Consider the following 17,151-nt stretch of genomic DNA (forward strand, 5'->3'; position numbering starts at 1 on the left):
ATGTGTTACCAGACAACTATAAGCCTTTAGGCAAACCATTAAGATGTTTAGGGATTTAATCTTTCCCATCTAAAGCATTTGAAAATTTGAGGCAAAATCATAAAAATCATCTCTATTTCCTTGTTTGTTTTTCTTTCTCTCACACCTACACAAGGTATTTTAAACCATGACTTTCATTTGGAGTTTAAATCCCCAATAGCGGTTCATGAAAGTACCAGCTGATTACTTCTGGAGACGTTCCCATTATTTGTGTGAATGGTAGATTAAGGACTGTCTCCTCCACTAGGCTTGTAAACTCCTGCCTAGGGGCAGGAGTCAGGTTTTTCTCACCATCACGTAGACAAGTAGGCAAGTGACTTGTAGGAAGCAAGAGCTCAATAAATATGTGTTAAGTAATTTAAATCAAGTTCTTGTCAAGCCATACCTTAAAGACAGAACAAATGTTTATTGAAGATGTTTAAACACTGTGACAGTGCACCAGATTTTTGAATGTGGAAGCCTATTTCACATCCTTTATCATATAGGAAGCCCTTGCCTAAGTATTATTTTGCATTTCACTGTTCCTACCCCAACCAGATGTATCCACCTAAACCCCAGATCTGGCCATGTACATTTTCTGCTCCAAGAACCCCAGTAGTTTCTGCTAAATGAAGTATGAACCCTTCATCTAGTATTTTCAGCCTTAGTAACCCTACTATTCACCTTTCTTCTCATATCTTTGACCCAGAATTGCTACTATCAAGTACACTTCCTATTTTCCTATTTTTATTACTTAGGTTGGTATCATCTGCTAGAAAGAAGATGTCTTACATCTTCTCCCTGTAAGACTCCTACCCATCCTCCAAAACCCATCTTCGAAATCTCTTCTTCCAGGAAGGTTTTCCTGATTTGACCAACTAGAAGTGATTGCTTTCTTCAAAACTCATATTTCTGCTGTTCCCCTTTCCTGTGGCTTTTCCCATACTCTGCCTTGTAAATATTTATCTCCTCCTGTGAAACCCAAAGAGTGGGGTGAGGGTTCCTTGAGATCAAGGACTCTGTGTATGTGTATATGTGTGTGTCATCCTTATGCTCCTTGTGGTTCCCACACAATGTACATTGTGCATAGTAAACCCTTGGTAGATATTTTTCTTAATGAAACTGACATGAAGTAATTCAGAAGAGAAAAACTCTTGTGCTAAAGGAGGAGAGAAAGCTTCTTTCCCTCCCTCTGATAGGATTTAGACTTTCATCTCAAGCTGATTCATCGGGGTTTTTAAGAAGTAGGCCTCCAACCATTTCCCCAGATGCAATCTGTTTCCTAGATAATAATAAATTCTGACTGAAATGTGATTAATAGAATTTAAAATCTACTGCTCTCTCAAAATTTTGACTTTAATATCTCAAATAAATTTCCATCAAGAAAATGTTGTCTGATAGTTATTGAATTTTGCAAATCCTGGATGTCAGTACTGCTATTACCTTACTGAGAGATCCTAAGTTAGACAATAAAATGTCTTTGTCTCTTCATTTCCAGATCCATGAAGTATTGATCTGGAATATACCCAAACCTAATCTTACATATGAGAGTAGCAGGAAAAACCCACTTGGTTATGTAGCACCATTATTTTGACTAGATATTTTATTAATAAATTGAATTGAGTAATTTTTGAATGATTGTGGTGATTCTTTCATTTTTTGACAGGTATTTGGCTTTGCGGGGGATGGAATAAAATTAGTTTGGCTATCTTTAGCTTCTGACAATCTATAGTAAAGTTCATGAAGTCAGTTCTCCCAATTTTTCTTCTGGCTTCCTGCCTGTTGGCCACTCTATCCCTGGTTTCTGGCCTATGTGGTAGTACTTTGGACAAATGAAAAGAAATAAAATTCAAACCAGTCCATTTTGGAGCTTGTGTGAACAGCCCCGGTAACTGTTTAGTGGAGGAAGAATTACCACAATCTGCTCTCATAAGTATCTATAGATTTCAATTGTCTATGATTTTAATTACTTATTGCCTTATGATAGGAGTTCAGAGTTGGCAACATTTTGCTTTCATGGTGCAGCAGATAATTTAATGTTTTGAGCAATATATGGAAACTTTTTTTTAATGTCAGTGCCTTAAAGTACACATTACCAATTTAAATGAAATATAAAAAGCATTTTCTTCAGTGTTACTGATATATACCTTTTCCTCCTATTTTAGGCAGCTCATGGCCAAAGGGGACATATAGGCCCGCAGGTACAGTGATTTTTTTTTCTTAACTCCAATAATAAATATTCTGTGTTCAATCAAAAAGCTGGACTAAAGACTCTGAAACGTCTCTTCCAGGCCTAAAGTTCTTTTCTTTGTGATGATATTGGTTGTGGAATAAAATGTTAGAAAACTTACAGGCTACAATTTCAAAAACTCAAATCTTAAAAGAAAATGGAAATGTGGGTACTTTATTCAAAACCATAAAAGTTAACAAGAAGAGACGTTGCTTCGCCCCATTATTGTTCAACTGAACTTTGATTGGATTACACACGCAAACTCTAGCAACTCAGTGGGGGAGTTTTCTTATAGATTTTTGCTTAGCTAACTCTGAAAACTTATTTAGAATTTACATAAACCCCTTTTAAACAAGAAGAAGTGTTGAGAAATTTCCTCTTTCTGATTTCTAAGAAATCAGAGCATCTAATCACATCCAACTGTCTGACAACTGAGAGATAAATTTGGGGGATTCCAGCAGTTTCCTAAATTAAACTTCCTTAATCCTTTCTTCCTTTTCTTGGAATTCTTATTGTATCAGGGTTCAGGGGCAGCAGGGAGAGAATGCTCAGCTGTTGATCCTTAAATGTCTAAGCTATTTGAATATAAATATAATGTTGTAAGATGCCTAGAGATATTTGAAGAAAATGCAAAGTAAATTGTGAGACTTTTCAGGCCAGATGCCCAAGTTAGAGAGAGCATATTACAAGTGTTATAGGATAATATGGGAGTGTGTGTGTGTGTGTGTGTGTGTGTGTGTGTGTGTAAAGACGGAAAGCAAATACACTAACAAATTAGCTGTGCTTATTTCTGTTTGATGAGATTAGAGAAAAACTTTATTTCCTCTTTTACATTTTCCTTTATTATTCATATTTTTGCAAAGATCCTGCACTGCCATTGTGGTTGAAAAAATATTTATAATCTTGTACATAAAGGAGACAAAATTCTGAGGAAACAGTGTTAACAGGTTGATTCTCTCTCACCACAGGGGGCAACAGGCATCCCAGGCCCAGATGGACTTGAAGGCTCACTCGGACTTAAGGGCCCTCAGGTACATATTAAGACTGGTCATGATGTGAAAACCTGAAAAATCAGAAGCCTTGATAGAATCCCTCGACACCCCTGTTCCATTTGCAGAATTATAGCTGTTTGAACTGTTTTCAGGGCAATAAAGTAGGGAAGCAGCACAATCTTGACTTGTACAGTATTTGGTCTCCTTTATCGAAATTTTGTCCCAGTCAGGAGGTGAACTGAGAATGAACGTGCTGGGCTGTGTGCGGTCCCTGAGCAATGGGTTCAGGCTAGATTCTCAAGAGACCTTGAGCGAAGGAAAACATTGAGCCTCACACTGGGAATTTTGGTCAATTTAGCGCAGTAAGCTCTCAGTGTTACATATCTGGATGCCTGTGCTGTAGAAAAATTGGCTCCATGGTAGGAAACAGTTATTCCGAATACAGCTGACGTCTTCGGCAGGGTGATCTGTAGTGTGGCACTCAGCCTGTGCTTTCTAGCTCACTTCTCCTGGGAGCTGCCTCCAGCACTTTTTGCTTTACAAGGAACAAGCCATGGTTGGCTCTCATACTGATCACATGCGGGGAAAGGAAGCATGTGCCAGAAAGGCCAAAATGTAGCCTAAAATAATGAGAAGGAAAAGGAAGTCCTAGAAAAGGTTGAGATGAAAGAAAAAAAAGTCAGACTACAGAACATTAGAATACTTTTTCTCTCTCTCTCAATTTTTAGTCTTGAAATCTTGAGAAATAATTTCGCTCTTTGGCAATTGCAGGATAAGCAAGGGTTCTGCGAGTTTTCAAAGGTTTAACCCACATAGTTTTAAAAAAAAACCCATACACACAAGAAAGTAGCTATTATATGTTGGCAATTTGGTGCATGGAAGTTGGGCAAAATATCCGTAGACATCAGAGGAGAAACTTTGTTCACATTTTACCAAGATTTCAGAGCAGTAAACGGCCTGCCCCTTGGACCTCCATCTCTTTCAAGCTTGACTGCATTTCTTTGTCTTACTTGCCAGCTGAGGAAAGTTTGCTTTTCCCACCTTCGAATGATAAAGGTTTGCCGCTAGGGCTGTGGGAAGCATTTCAATAGATTGACTGGCTTTATCTCATGCTAAACAAGCAATACTACTATAACATCCCTTCTTCCACTTTATAGATTCTTACTTTTTGAGTGACATAATTTTAAAAGAGATGCAAAAACCAAACACAGCATGAAAGTTTCTCTGCATAACATAAGGAAGCCACACTTAATAAGCAGTGTAACATTCCAGAAATAGAAATATCCAAATTTCATCTTACTGAATGCCGTATCTTATTTATGACCGGTCTTCAGTGCAGTTACTGAATAAAAAAATTCACTTAAATATTTCAGTTTCAGGCTTATATAATTAAAGATTATTTTCTTTTGGAGGGATTATTTTCTTTTAATAGATGCAATTGGAGTATAAAGGTGGTTAGGATAATTAGAAAGCAGTACTGAAAAACTCACCTGTTCATTATTTCTTTACTTTGACTGCAAATGCCCCACTGCTTACATGTCAGATTGGATGCTTGTCCCCCTGCACAGAGGGAGAGCTCGACAGGCCAAGACAGAACCCAAGACATGGGTAGACTTCCCTTTCCAGTTTCTATCCCTGTCACCGACTTGGCATTTCCATTTTAATATTCAAGTTAATATTCAAGTGTTCCCTTGTAGGGAGAAAATAATGCTTTGATTCTCTGCACTTAGGGCCCAAGAGGAGAGGCTGGTGCAAAAGGAACAAAAGGAGGTCTGGGAAGTCGAGGTCCCCAGGTATGTAACGAGAGAACATGGCTGCATCTGGCTTTAATCTTGGCTTTCATTTGGATGTCCTTGTGGTTTCTCCCTGAAGATGGGTTACTTATTGCCTGTGAACCAGCGAAAGTGTTTTAGGTTTGACTTCAGTGCCCAATATGGCCATACCATATCCTGGCCCCTACCATGCTAAGTGGTCTGTCATTCTGTCGGACACAGAGCTGGTTTCTAGCTCTTTGCCTCAGCACCTCAGCCTACTGTGAGGTGAAGGACTCCTTCTCTATGTAAATCAGGTCAGGTCACTCCCCTTATCTCAGTCCTCAGGAGTTTCCCACGCACTCCAAATACAACCTACTGCAGTGGTCCTCAACCTAGCTGCACCTGAGCATCTCCTAGACTGACTGTAAAACACTTCACCACTTGGGACCCTCCCCAGACCACTGACATCAGAATCTCTGGAGGTGAGGCCACTGACATCAGAAACTCAGTAACTTTAATTCTCCCCAGGTGATTCTAATACACACACCCAGCTTTGGAGATGACTGTCCCACATCAGCACTCTCTAACTTCAAAGTGTAAGAATCACCTACAGAACTTGTTAAAGTGAAGATTCTAATTCAGTAGGTCTGGGGTAGGCTTGAGATTCTATACCTTCATTAACCCCCCAGGAGATATTGATATTGCTGGTCCCCAGACCACACTTTGAGTAGCTAGGCCCTACATGATTTGGCCCTACTTGCTATCATAGAATATATTTGTTTAGCTATTTTTGTCCCATCTTCAAGATTGTAAGTTCAGTGAGGGCCAGGGCTTTGTCTTGCTTATACTATATTCCAGGGCCCAGAACAACAGTGCTGCTACACAGTGGAGCTCAATGCATGTTTATGTAATGAATCAGTTAGTAAGTGAATGAATGAAACATAGCTGGGACTTGTGCTCTCAGCCAACAGGAAGGCAAAGGGATCCATTACTTTGTGTCCATTAATTAAACTGGGCAGTGCTCCACCACTTAAATGGATGTCATCATCAAAATATATGAGAGGCTATTTGCATAAACTTGTATCTCATGACACAATATTTAAAGCATATTAATTACTGCTCATGAGGATATTTTTCCCCATTTTTTGATGAATGTGAGCCTTCAAAGAGCATGAAATTTAAAATTTTCATGGTAGGATTAAATTGACAAAGTAACTATTTTGCATTCACATCTTTGAATCATTAAAAGCTTGCTAGCACCACAAATTGGGATTTAAAAAAAAAAAAGTCCCAAGGGAAACATATATCAGGTGATTATCTCATCTGTTTATATAAAATATTGAGCTGTAGATGGGTTGAAATTCAAAGAGTTTAGTAATTCCCTTGCACTAGAATCCAAAATTGTATCCAAGTGGCTGTTACTTTAATAAGTTATTCCATTTGCCCTGTAGTGTACTTCTGAGTGAGTCCCCTTTAATCTTGCCTTGGCAAGATTGGTCATAGTCATAAATCATTCAACATCTTGGCATTGCCAGAGGTAATCAAAAGGCACCACTTGTCCCTGGTCTAGCTCTTCATTTATCTGGCTAGAAAGCATGGTTTTCTTTCTTTGCTTGCTTTTCTTTCCATACCCTTGTCAACACAGTGAAAGCACTATTTCAAATGTGTGTAGAATTTTGTGTTCAGGACATGATGCATGACATCTGAGAGTTGTTGCTCCCAAAGGAAACCCACGGAGACCAACACAATCAGGTATACAAGAGGGCGTTCTTCTTCGCTGGCTCTACATCCACTGACGTAGGCTCCATATCCTCTTACCACACACAGGGACCAGCCACTCGGGTGGAATCACGGGAGTGTGTCCTAATTGCAGGTTTGAAAGTTGTTCTTAGAAAAAGGGGTGTGGTTTCTGTTGACAGCATTCTGCAGGCTTGTTAACTTATGGAGTGTTGGAGCATTTTGCATAAATCAAATGTGCTAATCCAGCCAAGTATACGACTATGATATAATACAGCCCATAGCACAATGAAAAAGAAGAAAAGACTGAAAGTCATGGCATGTTCTTTTGTACGCTCCTTTGTTCCTTTCTTGTTTGGTTTTCCTAAAGGTCCTACAGTCATATAATCAAGACCTGGAAAAGGAATGAGAGATCAGACACACAATACTAATTCCAATTAGAGCTGGAGTTATGCTTTAAATATGTAGTATTTTTAGTGAAATAATGACTATCGTATGCAATGTCAAGGAAGGTTGAAATTATTCAGTGCAAATTTGGGATACAAAGTAGAACTTCTTCTTTACAAAGCATAGCATGGTGGTCAAGGTCATAGAGTCTGAAGCCAGGCTTCCTGGGTGTGACTGCCAGCCTTGTGCCTTCATAACGTGTGGCCTTCAGTCATTTATTTAACCTCCCTATGGGTCAGTTTTCTCTGTTATAAAATAAGAATGGTAATAGTAGCTACCTCATCCAATTGTTGTGAAATGAAATGGTTTAATATATGTAGGTGCTTAGAACAACGCCTGCAATGTAGTAAGCACTGTATAAATGTTTATTACTACCATAATGCATCAATGTTACCTAATTTAACAGGGACATTTTATACCCAAAGCATGCTCGTGACCAATGCAAAGAAAGACAGGATGATAATAACAGTATGACAATATGTAATCTGTATTGTAATCACCACATTTCATCATTCTGCATAATCTAGGTTAGACGATTCATCAATCGTTCCTTTTACTCATTTACAAGCATTTACTAAACGTTCCCTGTTGTCAAGTTCTGTAGTAGGATCAAAGGATGAGTCAGACGCAAACCCTAGCCTCAAGTGTCCCGTCTCATACAGGCGACTCATGCAAACTGATAATTGAGATGTGATGTGCTAAATGTTAAAACAGAACTATACCCTAGCAGAATTTTCCTTCTCTCCTGCATAGACTGTTACTTAACTCTCCATGACATTCATAAGTTTTTGATAACAGGAGAGTTATTTTTGGAAGTTCTTAATCAATAAAATAAGTGTGTATGATTATTGAGATGAATGGTGTTTTTGATAAGCATTTATTACACTAATCCAGAAATAACCAATCTAATTTTCTCATTACATAGGATGCTTATTTTTGAAATAATAAATGTTCTAGCGAGAAAAAAAGAAAAAAAAAAGAATTATGCCCAAGGTAGAGCAGTGGAAGAAAGATGGAGGTAAAGAAGGAGAGGAAGGGCCTAGCTTTTGCCTGATAAGGAGGTGTTTTCCAGGGGACCATGAGAGGCAGGCAAGCATCCAAGGAGAGGAACCAGATTATATAAAAAGAGGTATTAGGGTGAATTTGGGGAACCACACATGGTGCAGTGTGGATGGAATGTAGGATAGACTAGCACTGTCAAGGTCAACAACTTCTCAGGTGTCTTTGGGGTTTGTTCTTGCATTTTCCACCCCTTGCTGGCCTCTCGATTTTTTTTCCTCAGATTTACAGAAGCTGAGCATTTAATCTTCTTGAGTTGTTTCAACCCAGCCTGATATTTGTTGGTTGTGAGTGTACGCAAACTTTTACCCCCATGAGTATAAGAGCTAACGGGAATCCTTTTAAAGTTGAGGAAAGCCGGTCTGTCTTACCCCTGCCCTTGTGTATCCCATCCACACTTGATGTGTCCTTGGCAATGCCCCAGCCATTAATCCCAAACTCCTAGTGCAATCCTTTCTGATAAGATGCTATCTAAGGACAATATTTTAAAACATATAAATTCTAAACATCTTCCTTCTATCTTCACTTAACACTAAAGCAGCTGTGATTGCCAAGGACTCTGCAACAGAGTCTCAATGTGAACAAAAGTCACCTTATTAGAGGTTAAATCTGGCCTCAGCCTCCTGCATTGTTTGGAGGTTCACATTTTAAAACTCCAGTCTTAACTGGTGCACGGATGGTAAGAGTTTGGGAATCCTGCCCAAGACACTAGCCTCAGAACAGGAGGCAGAGTGGCTGGGAGTTGAGTCTTTAGAGTCAGAATCAGGCTCAGTTCTTATTTCATCTTCTTATTAACTGAGTGATTTGGGGTTAAACACTTTGAGAATCTGTTTCTGATTGGTAAAGTGGTATTCATAATATGTACGTATCTCACTGTGTTATTGTAAGGGTTAAAGAAGTCTAAATATAAATATATACCTCTTAGCACAGTGCCTTGTGCAAAATTAATGTTCAGTAAAAGGACACATGACAAAGCCAGTGGAGATTTGACCTCTAGCTAATGCCCTTTCCCTTTAAATGCCCTAAGCTTCTATTTTAATTCACAGCTACTCTTGATCTCAGATCAAGGCAGCTTTCTGACTCTTTGATATCTTGGGGGTGGCAGGGAAATTTTCTTCTTTCCTTTAGAAACACAGTCCCTTGTAAAACCAGCAGTATTTGAGTAGGTGCTGGGTAACAACTCACTGAAGCTTGAGACCCATTCAAGCAGTCACAATCCCCAGTTTGGTACTTCATATGGTCCTGCGCAGGAAACAGAATCAGGTTTTCTGATGTTCTAATGAAAGGGCCCTTTCTGCATCCATCCTGTCAAGAAATCTTTTATTCTGGCAGACTTTCAAACAGGATAACCTCTTATTGTGCTTGCGTGTGCTTGAGGTGACTACACATGAAGTAATCTCTCAGGAATAGTCTTCATCTCATAGCACCCACGATGTCTGAAGGAAGCACAGAAAGTGGGCTCCTGGTCAAGACTTCCAGTTTATTCGTTATTGTCAAGAACACTTAAAATCCCTCTACTTCTTTCTGTGATATACGTGAAAATTTCATATGGAAAACCAACATGTTAAACATATGATTTTCTCTCTCCTGGGAACAATTCCTGGATGGGCAGTTGGATAAATAAATGAAAAGATGGGTGAAGTGATGGGTTCTGAGTACTACACAAAGTTCCAAAGATATGAAATCATTAGGGTGTGTACCTAATGTACAGGCTATTATCTAGTGGACGAAGTGGTTACAGAGTAGAGAAATCTGGGACAATTGCGAGATCCAACACAACTATGGGGTTCTGCTATTCTTCTCGAGACAGTGATGCTGAAAAGTAAGATTTTTGGGAGAAGGAAATGATGATTCTCCCTAGGTGAAAAAACGGACCAAGGCTAAGGGAGCAACTTGCACAAAGGAAAAATCTGATCCCTGGTGTCAATAACAGAAGAAGGCATTTGGGCTGTTTCTGAATTGGGATTTTTAGATGTTGAGCTATAAAGCTATTCCAATAAAACAGTATTTTAAAATGTTGGAGAGGCTTCTATTATATCAAATAGATTTTTCTGTATAGATGCAGGGTATGTTTATTCATCAGTTTAAGTTTTGTTATACTCTTCAATAAGATCTTAACACTTTCTTTATGTAGGTCTTTTATCTTTCCTGTTAAGTTTATTCTAAGAATTTTACAGTATTTTCCCCATTGGTAAATGGAAATTGATTTACCTTTCTAACTTATTGCTATGAAAGAGAAAACGATATCAGAATATTGTACTACCTAAACATATCTTGTTATTGCCAATTATTTTCAGTACAATTTCTTGACCTTTCTATTGTACAAATATTATTATTTGTCAGTAAAGTTGTTTCCCTTAAAACACACACAGTGCTTCTTGGCCTTTTGGCTAAGATCAAGCATAGAGATCTGTTCTTATCAGTTTACAACACACACACACCATGCTTTGTACCAAAGCAAGGAACCAGGGAGACAATAGTTCAAGGCAGATGTTATCTGGAATGCCATATTAAATGTTTGACATTTTAGCAACATCTGTTCTAACAACAGAACAGTGAGAACCTCAAATCTCTTTGGAAGAGAAGACTCACAAGGAAGCACAATCATTTAGGCAGCATCTGGCATGAATTACTTTATTAATTTTCCTTTATGTGCCAGTCTTTATTTGACAGCTCTGATACCTTTTTTCCAGAGCAGGAATCAATAAAGCCATGAGTCTTTTCACATCTGTGGTTCATTTTCCTCCTTGCAGAGACAGAAATGGTTTAAAGGAAAGCTGCTTTATGTTCTGATACATTCGCAATTCTTGTTTTGTTTCAGGGGCCTCCAGGACCAGAAGGAACGGCAGGAAGTCAAGGCCATTTGGGAAGCCAAGGAAATAAAGTAAGTCACATTCTTTATACCCACCAAAGTTCAGATTTTCTCCTCAAGGGAAATGTGTCTGGTTGTATTAGCCAGAGCCTTTTCAGCAGAAAAGAGAACATATCCCATGGCCCCTACACTCTGGCTTGATTCTTAGAGAGCCAGCAACATCTGAGGACGTGGGTGTGGACCAAAATGAGGTCAGGGATTCTAGCTCAGCATAATCTCACCAACGGCTCCTCCCAATCTGAGCTGAGGGATCGCAGAGAAGGGGGCCTCTTCTGGGGTCATATTTTTCTTTTTCCCCTTTTCCCTCCCTTTCTCTCTCCCTCATTCCCTTTTTTCCCTCCCTACTTCTCTTCTCCATTCATACACACCTTTCTTTTTTCCATTATTTTTTTCCTCTATTCATACAAACCTTTGTTAAACACCTTTTAAGACAAAGGCACTGGACTGGCATTTGGCTGGACTAGAAAGTCAGCTCTGGGAGAAGAGGTCTTTGTCTGTTTTGCTCACTGATTCATCCCTAGTGCTTAGAACAGTGCCTGGCACTTTATAAACGCTTAGTAAATATTTGTTTACTGAAAGAGGTTCTGGGTTGTATAATAATAAATATGACATGAAAAACACCCCACAGAATTTAGAATATTTTCAGGACAATAATCTATGTCCTCAAGTAGTCAGGAATAGGGGACTGAAATGGAGGTTTCAACGTGGTGCTAATCGAAGTGTTTCCTGGCTGGAAAAAGAGGCATCATAGGGGCTACAGACTTTGAATGGGCCTTAGAAGATAAGAAGGACTTTGGCAAGCAGAGAGGGGGCATGGGAAACTCCAGGTAGAGGAAATAGGATGAAGGACAGCAAGGGGATGGACAATCCTGGCAACGGGTAGTTGGGGCGTAACCCACGATCTTGTTTGATGGGCACATAAAGAATAAGAACGTCTGTGGCGACTGACCATTGGGTAGCCGGTGCAGTGCTACCTACAATTTCTGACTGGAGTGTATGAACACAGCCAGACATTGGAAGACTTTAAATGGGCAACTCAGTGTAGAAATATTTTGAAGGCTGAGAGATTGGAAGCTAGAAGACTAGTTGATACGTTCACTGTTTCCATGACAAGCAGTGATTAGGTGACTTAACAGGGTAAGGGCAAGAGCAGCTCATGATGGTTCTGTGGATGTGTTCCAGCAGGAAACTGAACCAGAGCAAAGACGACTAGATGACTCATGGGCTTCCCATGGGACCAGTAACACATCGCAGCACTAGGAAAGTCACAGGGGGAGCAGGTGTAAGAATGAAGAAACCCACTTAGTCTGGGGGAATAGAGGAAAGGGTTTAGGGCTAGTTGTAGGTGCAGATTTCAGAGTCATTTGGACTCTTGGGAATGTCTGTTTGTAAGAAGGGGAAGAGTAGGCAGACAATGAATTATTAGAAAGGACGGGATAGAAACAGAAAAGCCCACTGGATGCTGACAAGAAGCGTTCCAGAGGGAGAGGCTCAGAGCGTCAGCTGGGCACACTCTGAGAGCCACTGCCCAGAAGGAAAGGCTTCAGGACTGGTGACCTGCTTTCCTCCCATGGGGCCCTCTTCTGTTTCACCACAGAGCTCAGTACTGGTGGACATTTGTCCATTTGCACTTCTCGCCCTTACTGTGTTGCCTTTCTATCCTTAAAAACTGAGTTAACCACTCCCACTCAGTGCGGGCTACACCACTTCCGAATGGTTTCTTCCAAAGACTACGTTATGCAAAGGGCAGGGGGAGTAACTAGACGATGGATGAACTTGACTAACACTGCCTCAGTCGGGTGGTTAAGGTTAGCGTAAGTAGCATACGGTTAGCATAAGCCACGTTGACAGGATATGCTCTTGAGATGATGTGATGAGCACGCCACTTTATCTCTGTGGTCTTAATCCCTCAAACCCATCAAATTCAACATAATCATAAAAAAATCAGAGAAACCCAAGTTGAAGGACATTCTGCAAAATACCTGACCAGTGCTCCTCAAAACTGTCAAGATCATCAAAAACAAGGACTATTTGATACACGGTCACAGTCTAGAAGAGCCTGAGGAGGCAAGACATGGGACCCTGGGACAAAAAAAGGATATTTGGTAAAAACTAAGGAAAGCTGAAAAGAATGGACTTTTGTTAATAATAGTGAATCAATATTCATTTATTGTGAGAAATGTATCTTACTGATATAACTACCATAACGGTCAATAGGAGCATATAGGAACTCTAAGTACTGTCTTCACATTTCTGTAAATCTAAAATTTTGAAAGTTTTTTTGTTTTCTTTTTTAAGAAAAGGAGTTAACCTTCTTTTGTAAACCTGTGTCAACTTTCCCAAGTAGCTGGAATTCCCTCAACATACTTTTGAGATTGATTTAGAACCCACAATGGATATTCTAGTAGTGAGAAGTCAGAAACTATTGCCAGGATGTCAAAACTAGATTAATGAGTTTGTTGTATTTACAGCAGCCAGATGATTTACATGGGTCACGATGGAAAACAGTTTTCTTAAACAGTACAGAGCTTCCTCTGACTCATGGTAAAACACGTCCAAGGATCCGGTTCATGGCACTGAGCGGCTAAGAAGGCAACTTGCACTAGACAATACATCAGACTTGTAGAGGCTTCGTTGGTCAGTAGAGGAGACCTCAGCAGCCAGCAACAGCAGTTCCCCTGGTATTGGTTGCACAGCTCACAGTCCTGGCCATTCATTGTCACTGTGTGATACATGTGAATGCAATTGAAAAGTGCTGTCTTAGTGCCAACATTTTTTATTTCGTTTACGAAAACAACCTAACAAGAATACATTTCATTGTTCTGTTTAATAGGGAGAACCTGGAGATGTAGGAGAAAAAGGAGCTGTTGGCCTTTCTGGTCCTAGAGGCTTACCGGTTGGTGGTTTATCATTACTTTATATCTTTTTAGATAAAAAGATTGTCCTTGCAATCTTTCAGTTCAGTGGATATCAGGTGTGGTCTGGAGAGACAGTTAAAGATACCATCCCAATCTAGCTTTAGGGCTTTCTAGGCATTGAGATGTTATCCTCATCTTGGATTAGCCCCTTGGCCAGCTTTTCCAAGGTGGCAACTTCCCAGATTCCAAACATCCTGGCCAGGGTGCTCTTGAAGCCAGATGATTAAAATGGACAGGACTTGTCTTCAGCATCCCTGTAGCCCTTCTTTCATTCATTCCTTCCTCCCATCAGAACCCAATCATCAGAAACCCAACCCATGCTTCTCCCAGCTCAGGACTTCTCACTAAGGCCTTCTACACAGGCCCAAAAGTAGCCATTGCCCAGGCATTTAGGTCTTATTTTTATCTAGTGAAGTGCAAATGGATTAGTATTAAGGTATTAAAATACCAGGGTTATCTGGAAGAGAGAGCACCTCTGCTTCCTTTTATTGAGATCACTTCATGCCCAAAATTTCTAATCCTCATAACACCACCACAAAGTGGTTATAATTATTATTTCCACTTTATAGATGAGACTAAGGGACAGTGCTTTATATGTTACTGAGAGATGTCTTTAGTGCCACTATCACCAAATGTCAGTGGTCTGCCCCAGAGAATCCTGCTTCCTAATTTCTCCTAATGAAACACAAAAGCTGGCTGTCTAGTTCTCTTGTGAACAAGGCTGCCTCTGGCTGTAGTCAGGGACGTTTGTAACTAATCACTTTGTTTACAGGGTGACGATGGCAGCCCAGGTTATGGCAGCATCGGAAGTAAAGGAGCAAAGGTAAGACTTGTCGACTGCAAGCTGGCCATTTTCCATATATCTTTGTTGCTTGATTTTTGTTTGCCACATTTAAAAGAAAAAGAAAGGAGGGGACAAAGCAGTTTTAGACTTTTAGAGGTAGATTTTGATCATTTCTTTGTTGATATCCTGTGGGGAATGAAGTGGAAGAAAATAAAACAATTTGGTGGTTTAAGGTGCAGGCAGCAATTGAAATTTGAAAGTTAATGTTCTGCTCCTTGCAGAGATGTGCAGCCAGGGCCTGACTTGCTCCAGCCTGAACAGTGCGTTGACTCTTAGCAGTTCCGTGCTCGAGTGCGCTTGGGAGGCATTCCAAAACGTGTTCTCCTCCTCTTACGTTTACTTCAGCCATTAGTGAGAGGTTTGACAGGGCCTTTATAAGTGCATTGGGCCAAGCAGCAACTTAAAAACTTTTTAACTGCTTCAGGAAGGTAGTTTTATATTATCATTGAATATTTAAGTGTCTAGAAGTAAGGTAGAAAAGTTTATCAAAACCAGTGATTTATATGTATTTATAGTAACCACTCAGGAATCATAATAACACCCACAAAAACAATAAAGTTAAGAATATCCTTTAGGTAAAATTCATGTTGAAAAGTCTAAATCATTATAAAGAATCAGTGTAATTTCAAGTGAAATCCCAGTGGGAATGAGGCAAGAGGCTGTCTGGAAGGGTAAACAAAAAACGGCCAAAATTTCTTGGGAAAAAAACCAAACTACTGAATGAGGAATTTCCAGTGAAATGTCTTTACAATTGATAATAATTGAAAACAGTCTTGATATCTCATAAAAAGGGAAATATTAAGTAGCCTACAGCATTAGAATATTAGCTACTCTATAATGAATGCATATGGAATTTATAATTATGTAAAGACATCATTATGTACATATCAAGTAAAAAAAATCAGAATATAATCAGCAAAAAACCATTTATTCCAGTTGTACTCAAATGCATTTAAAAAGCTAAAAGAAAATATAACAAGTATTTATAATGGGTAATGACATTCTGAGTAATGAAAATTGGGTGACTTTTCTTCTTTCTATTTTTTGTATTTTTTATATGTTTGAGGAGATACTACATTTAATAATCAGAAAATTAAATTATTTATTAAAAATTACTAAATAAAACAATTTAATTTTTTTATCAAACGGGGATTACTATACTTCTTCAACTATAGTCTGTGGCCAAAGTAAGGTAAGCAGAGAACCAGAAAATGAAAGATCAAGTGTAGACTCAAAGCTTCCCAAATTTCTCCATTGAAATCCATTTTAAGAAGACTGTTTAAGACACATGACCAAATGACGGGCTTTCCTATGGTACGCCTACAGTAGGAGGAGAGCTGATGTGTAACTCCTCAGCAGGGTACACTTATCCACTTGTCTTAGGTCGCCGTGATAGTTTGGTGAAACCGGTCAATAGTTCCAATTTAACGGGTGAAGTCCGTTTCTCAAATTGTGCTGTACAGTGTTGTATTCAATCCTTTTAGTCCTTCCTTGGTTCAAAGGCACTAAAACAAAATCAGACAGCGGGCAAAATTAAAGTCAGTATAAACCTACCTTGCTGATATATACATATGTTAATTTTCTGTACTGTCAATTATAGGGACAAGATGGATTCCCTGGACAGAGTGGACCTAAGGTACTGTGTGCGTCATACTAACTAGAGGTGGATCAGAAACACTTTTGGGCTATGAAATGCACCTGGAATAACAGAAGGACAGTTCATTGAAAATGAATTAAAAAATCTTTATGGGGAGAGGAGGGAAGACAGCAGGCTTTATTAAATAAAAAACTTAGTTTTTAGTTTTTTTAATTCATAGGTAAAGGAAGAAATTACCCTTATTTATTTTCCTCTGCACATGTGTTCCTCCTCCTCTGGTGTATCTGTTTTCTTCTTGCTCAAAGGAAAGTAAAATGTAGGGAAAACCAAAATGTCCTGATCTCACCTGGCTCAAGTTTCCCAAAGTGTTTATGAATCACCTTCAGATAATAAGCCCTCTACCTTAAGGCTTTCACTTTTGCTAGAAACGTTAACTGAGCTCAGGAAATGCCAGGTCCTGCGATAGGATCAGTTCACGTCTCCAAAGAGGCTGTGTTCTGACTGGAGAAACAGAAGTGAAACAGTGAGTGTCAGTGTGCCGGGCAGACAGCGATGAACATGGGGAGAGCACCTCAAAGAAGGCTGTTAAAGATAAAAACGTGTACGAAAATGTCTTCATGTTGGAATTCACTTAAAAACACATGGGGTTATCTCTTTGATTTTAATAACTACTGATTTTATTT

General features: G+C 39.3%; 1 protein-coding gene across 1 annotated transcript in view; it reads left to right on the forward strand.

The window, feature by feature from the left end:
- The window catches only part of COL6A6 (collagen type VI alpha 6 chain), a 130,779-nt gene that overhangs the window by 79,229 nt on the left and 34,399 nt on the right, over positions 1–17,151 (forward strand). The window contains exons 21-27 of the mRNA XM_087824933.1: positions 2,184–2,219; positions 3,217–3,279; positions 4,971–5,033; positions 11,059–11,121; positions 13,943–14,005; positions 14,800–14,850; positions 16,472–16,507. Of these exons, the coding sequence (XP_087681059.1) occupies positions 2,184–2,219; positions 3,217–3,279; positions 4,971–5,033; positions 11,059–11,121; positions 13,943–14,005; positions 14,800–14,850; positions 16,472–16,507 (375 nt within the window). The remainder of the gene's footprint in view (positions 1–2,183; positions 2,220–3,216; positions 3,280–4,970; positions 5,034–11,058; positions 11,122–13,942; positions 14,006–14,799; positions 14,851–16,471; positions 16,508–17,151) is intronic.

This window comes from Miniopterus natalensis, chromosome 15 (genome assembly GCF_054644295.1).
Source record: "Miniopterus natalensis isolate mMinNat1 chromosome 15, mMinNat1.hap1, whole genome shotgun sequence".
Lineage (NCBI taxonomy): Eukaryota > Metazoa > Chordata > Mammalia > Chiroptera > Miniopteridae > Miniopterus > Miniopterus natalensis.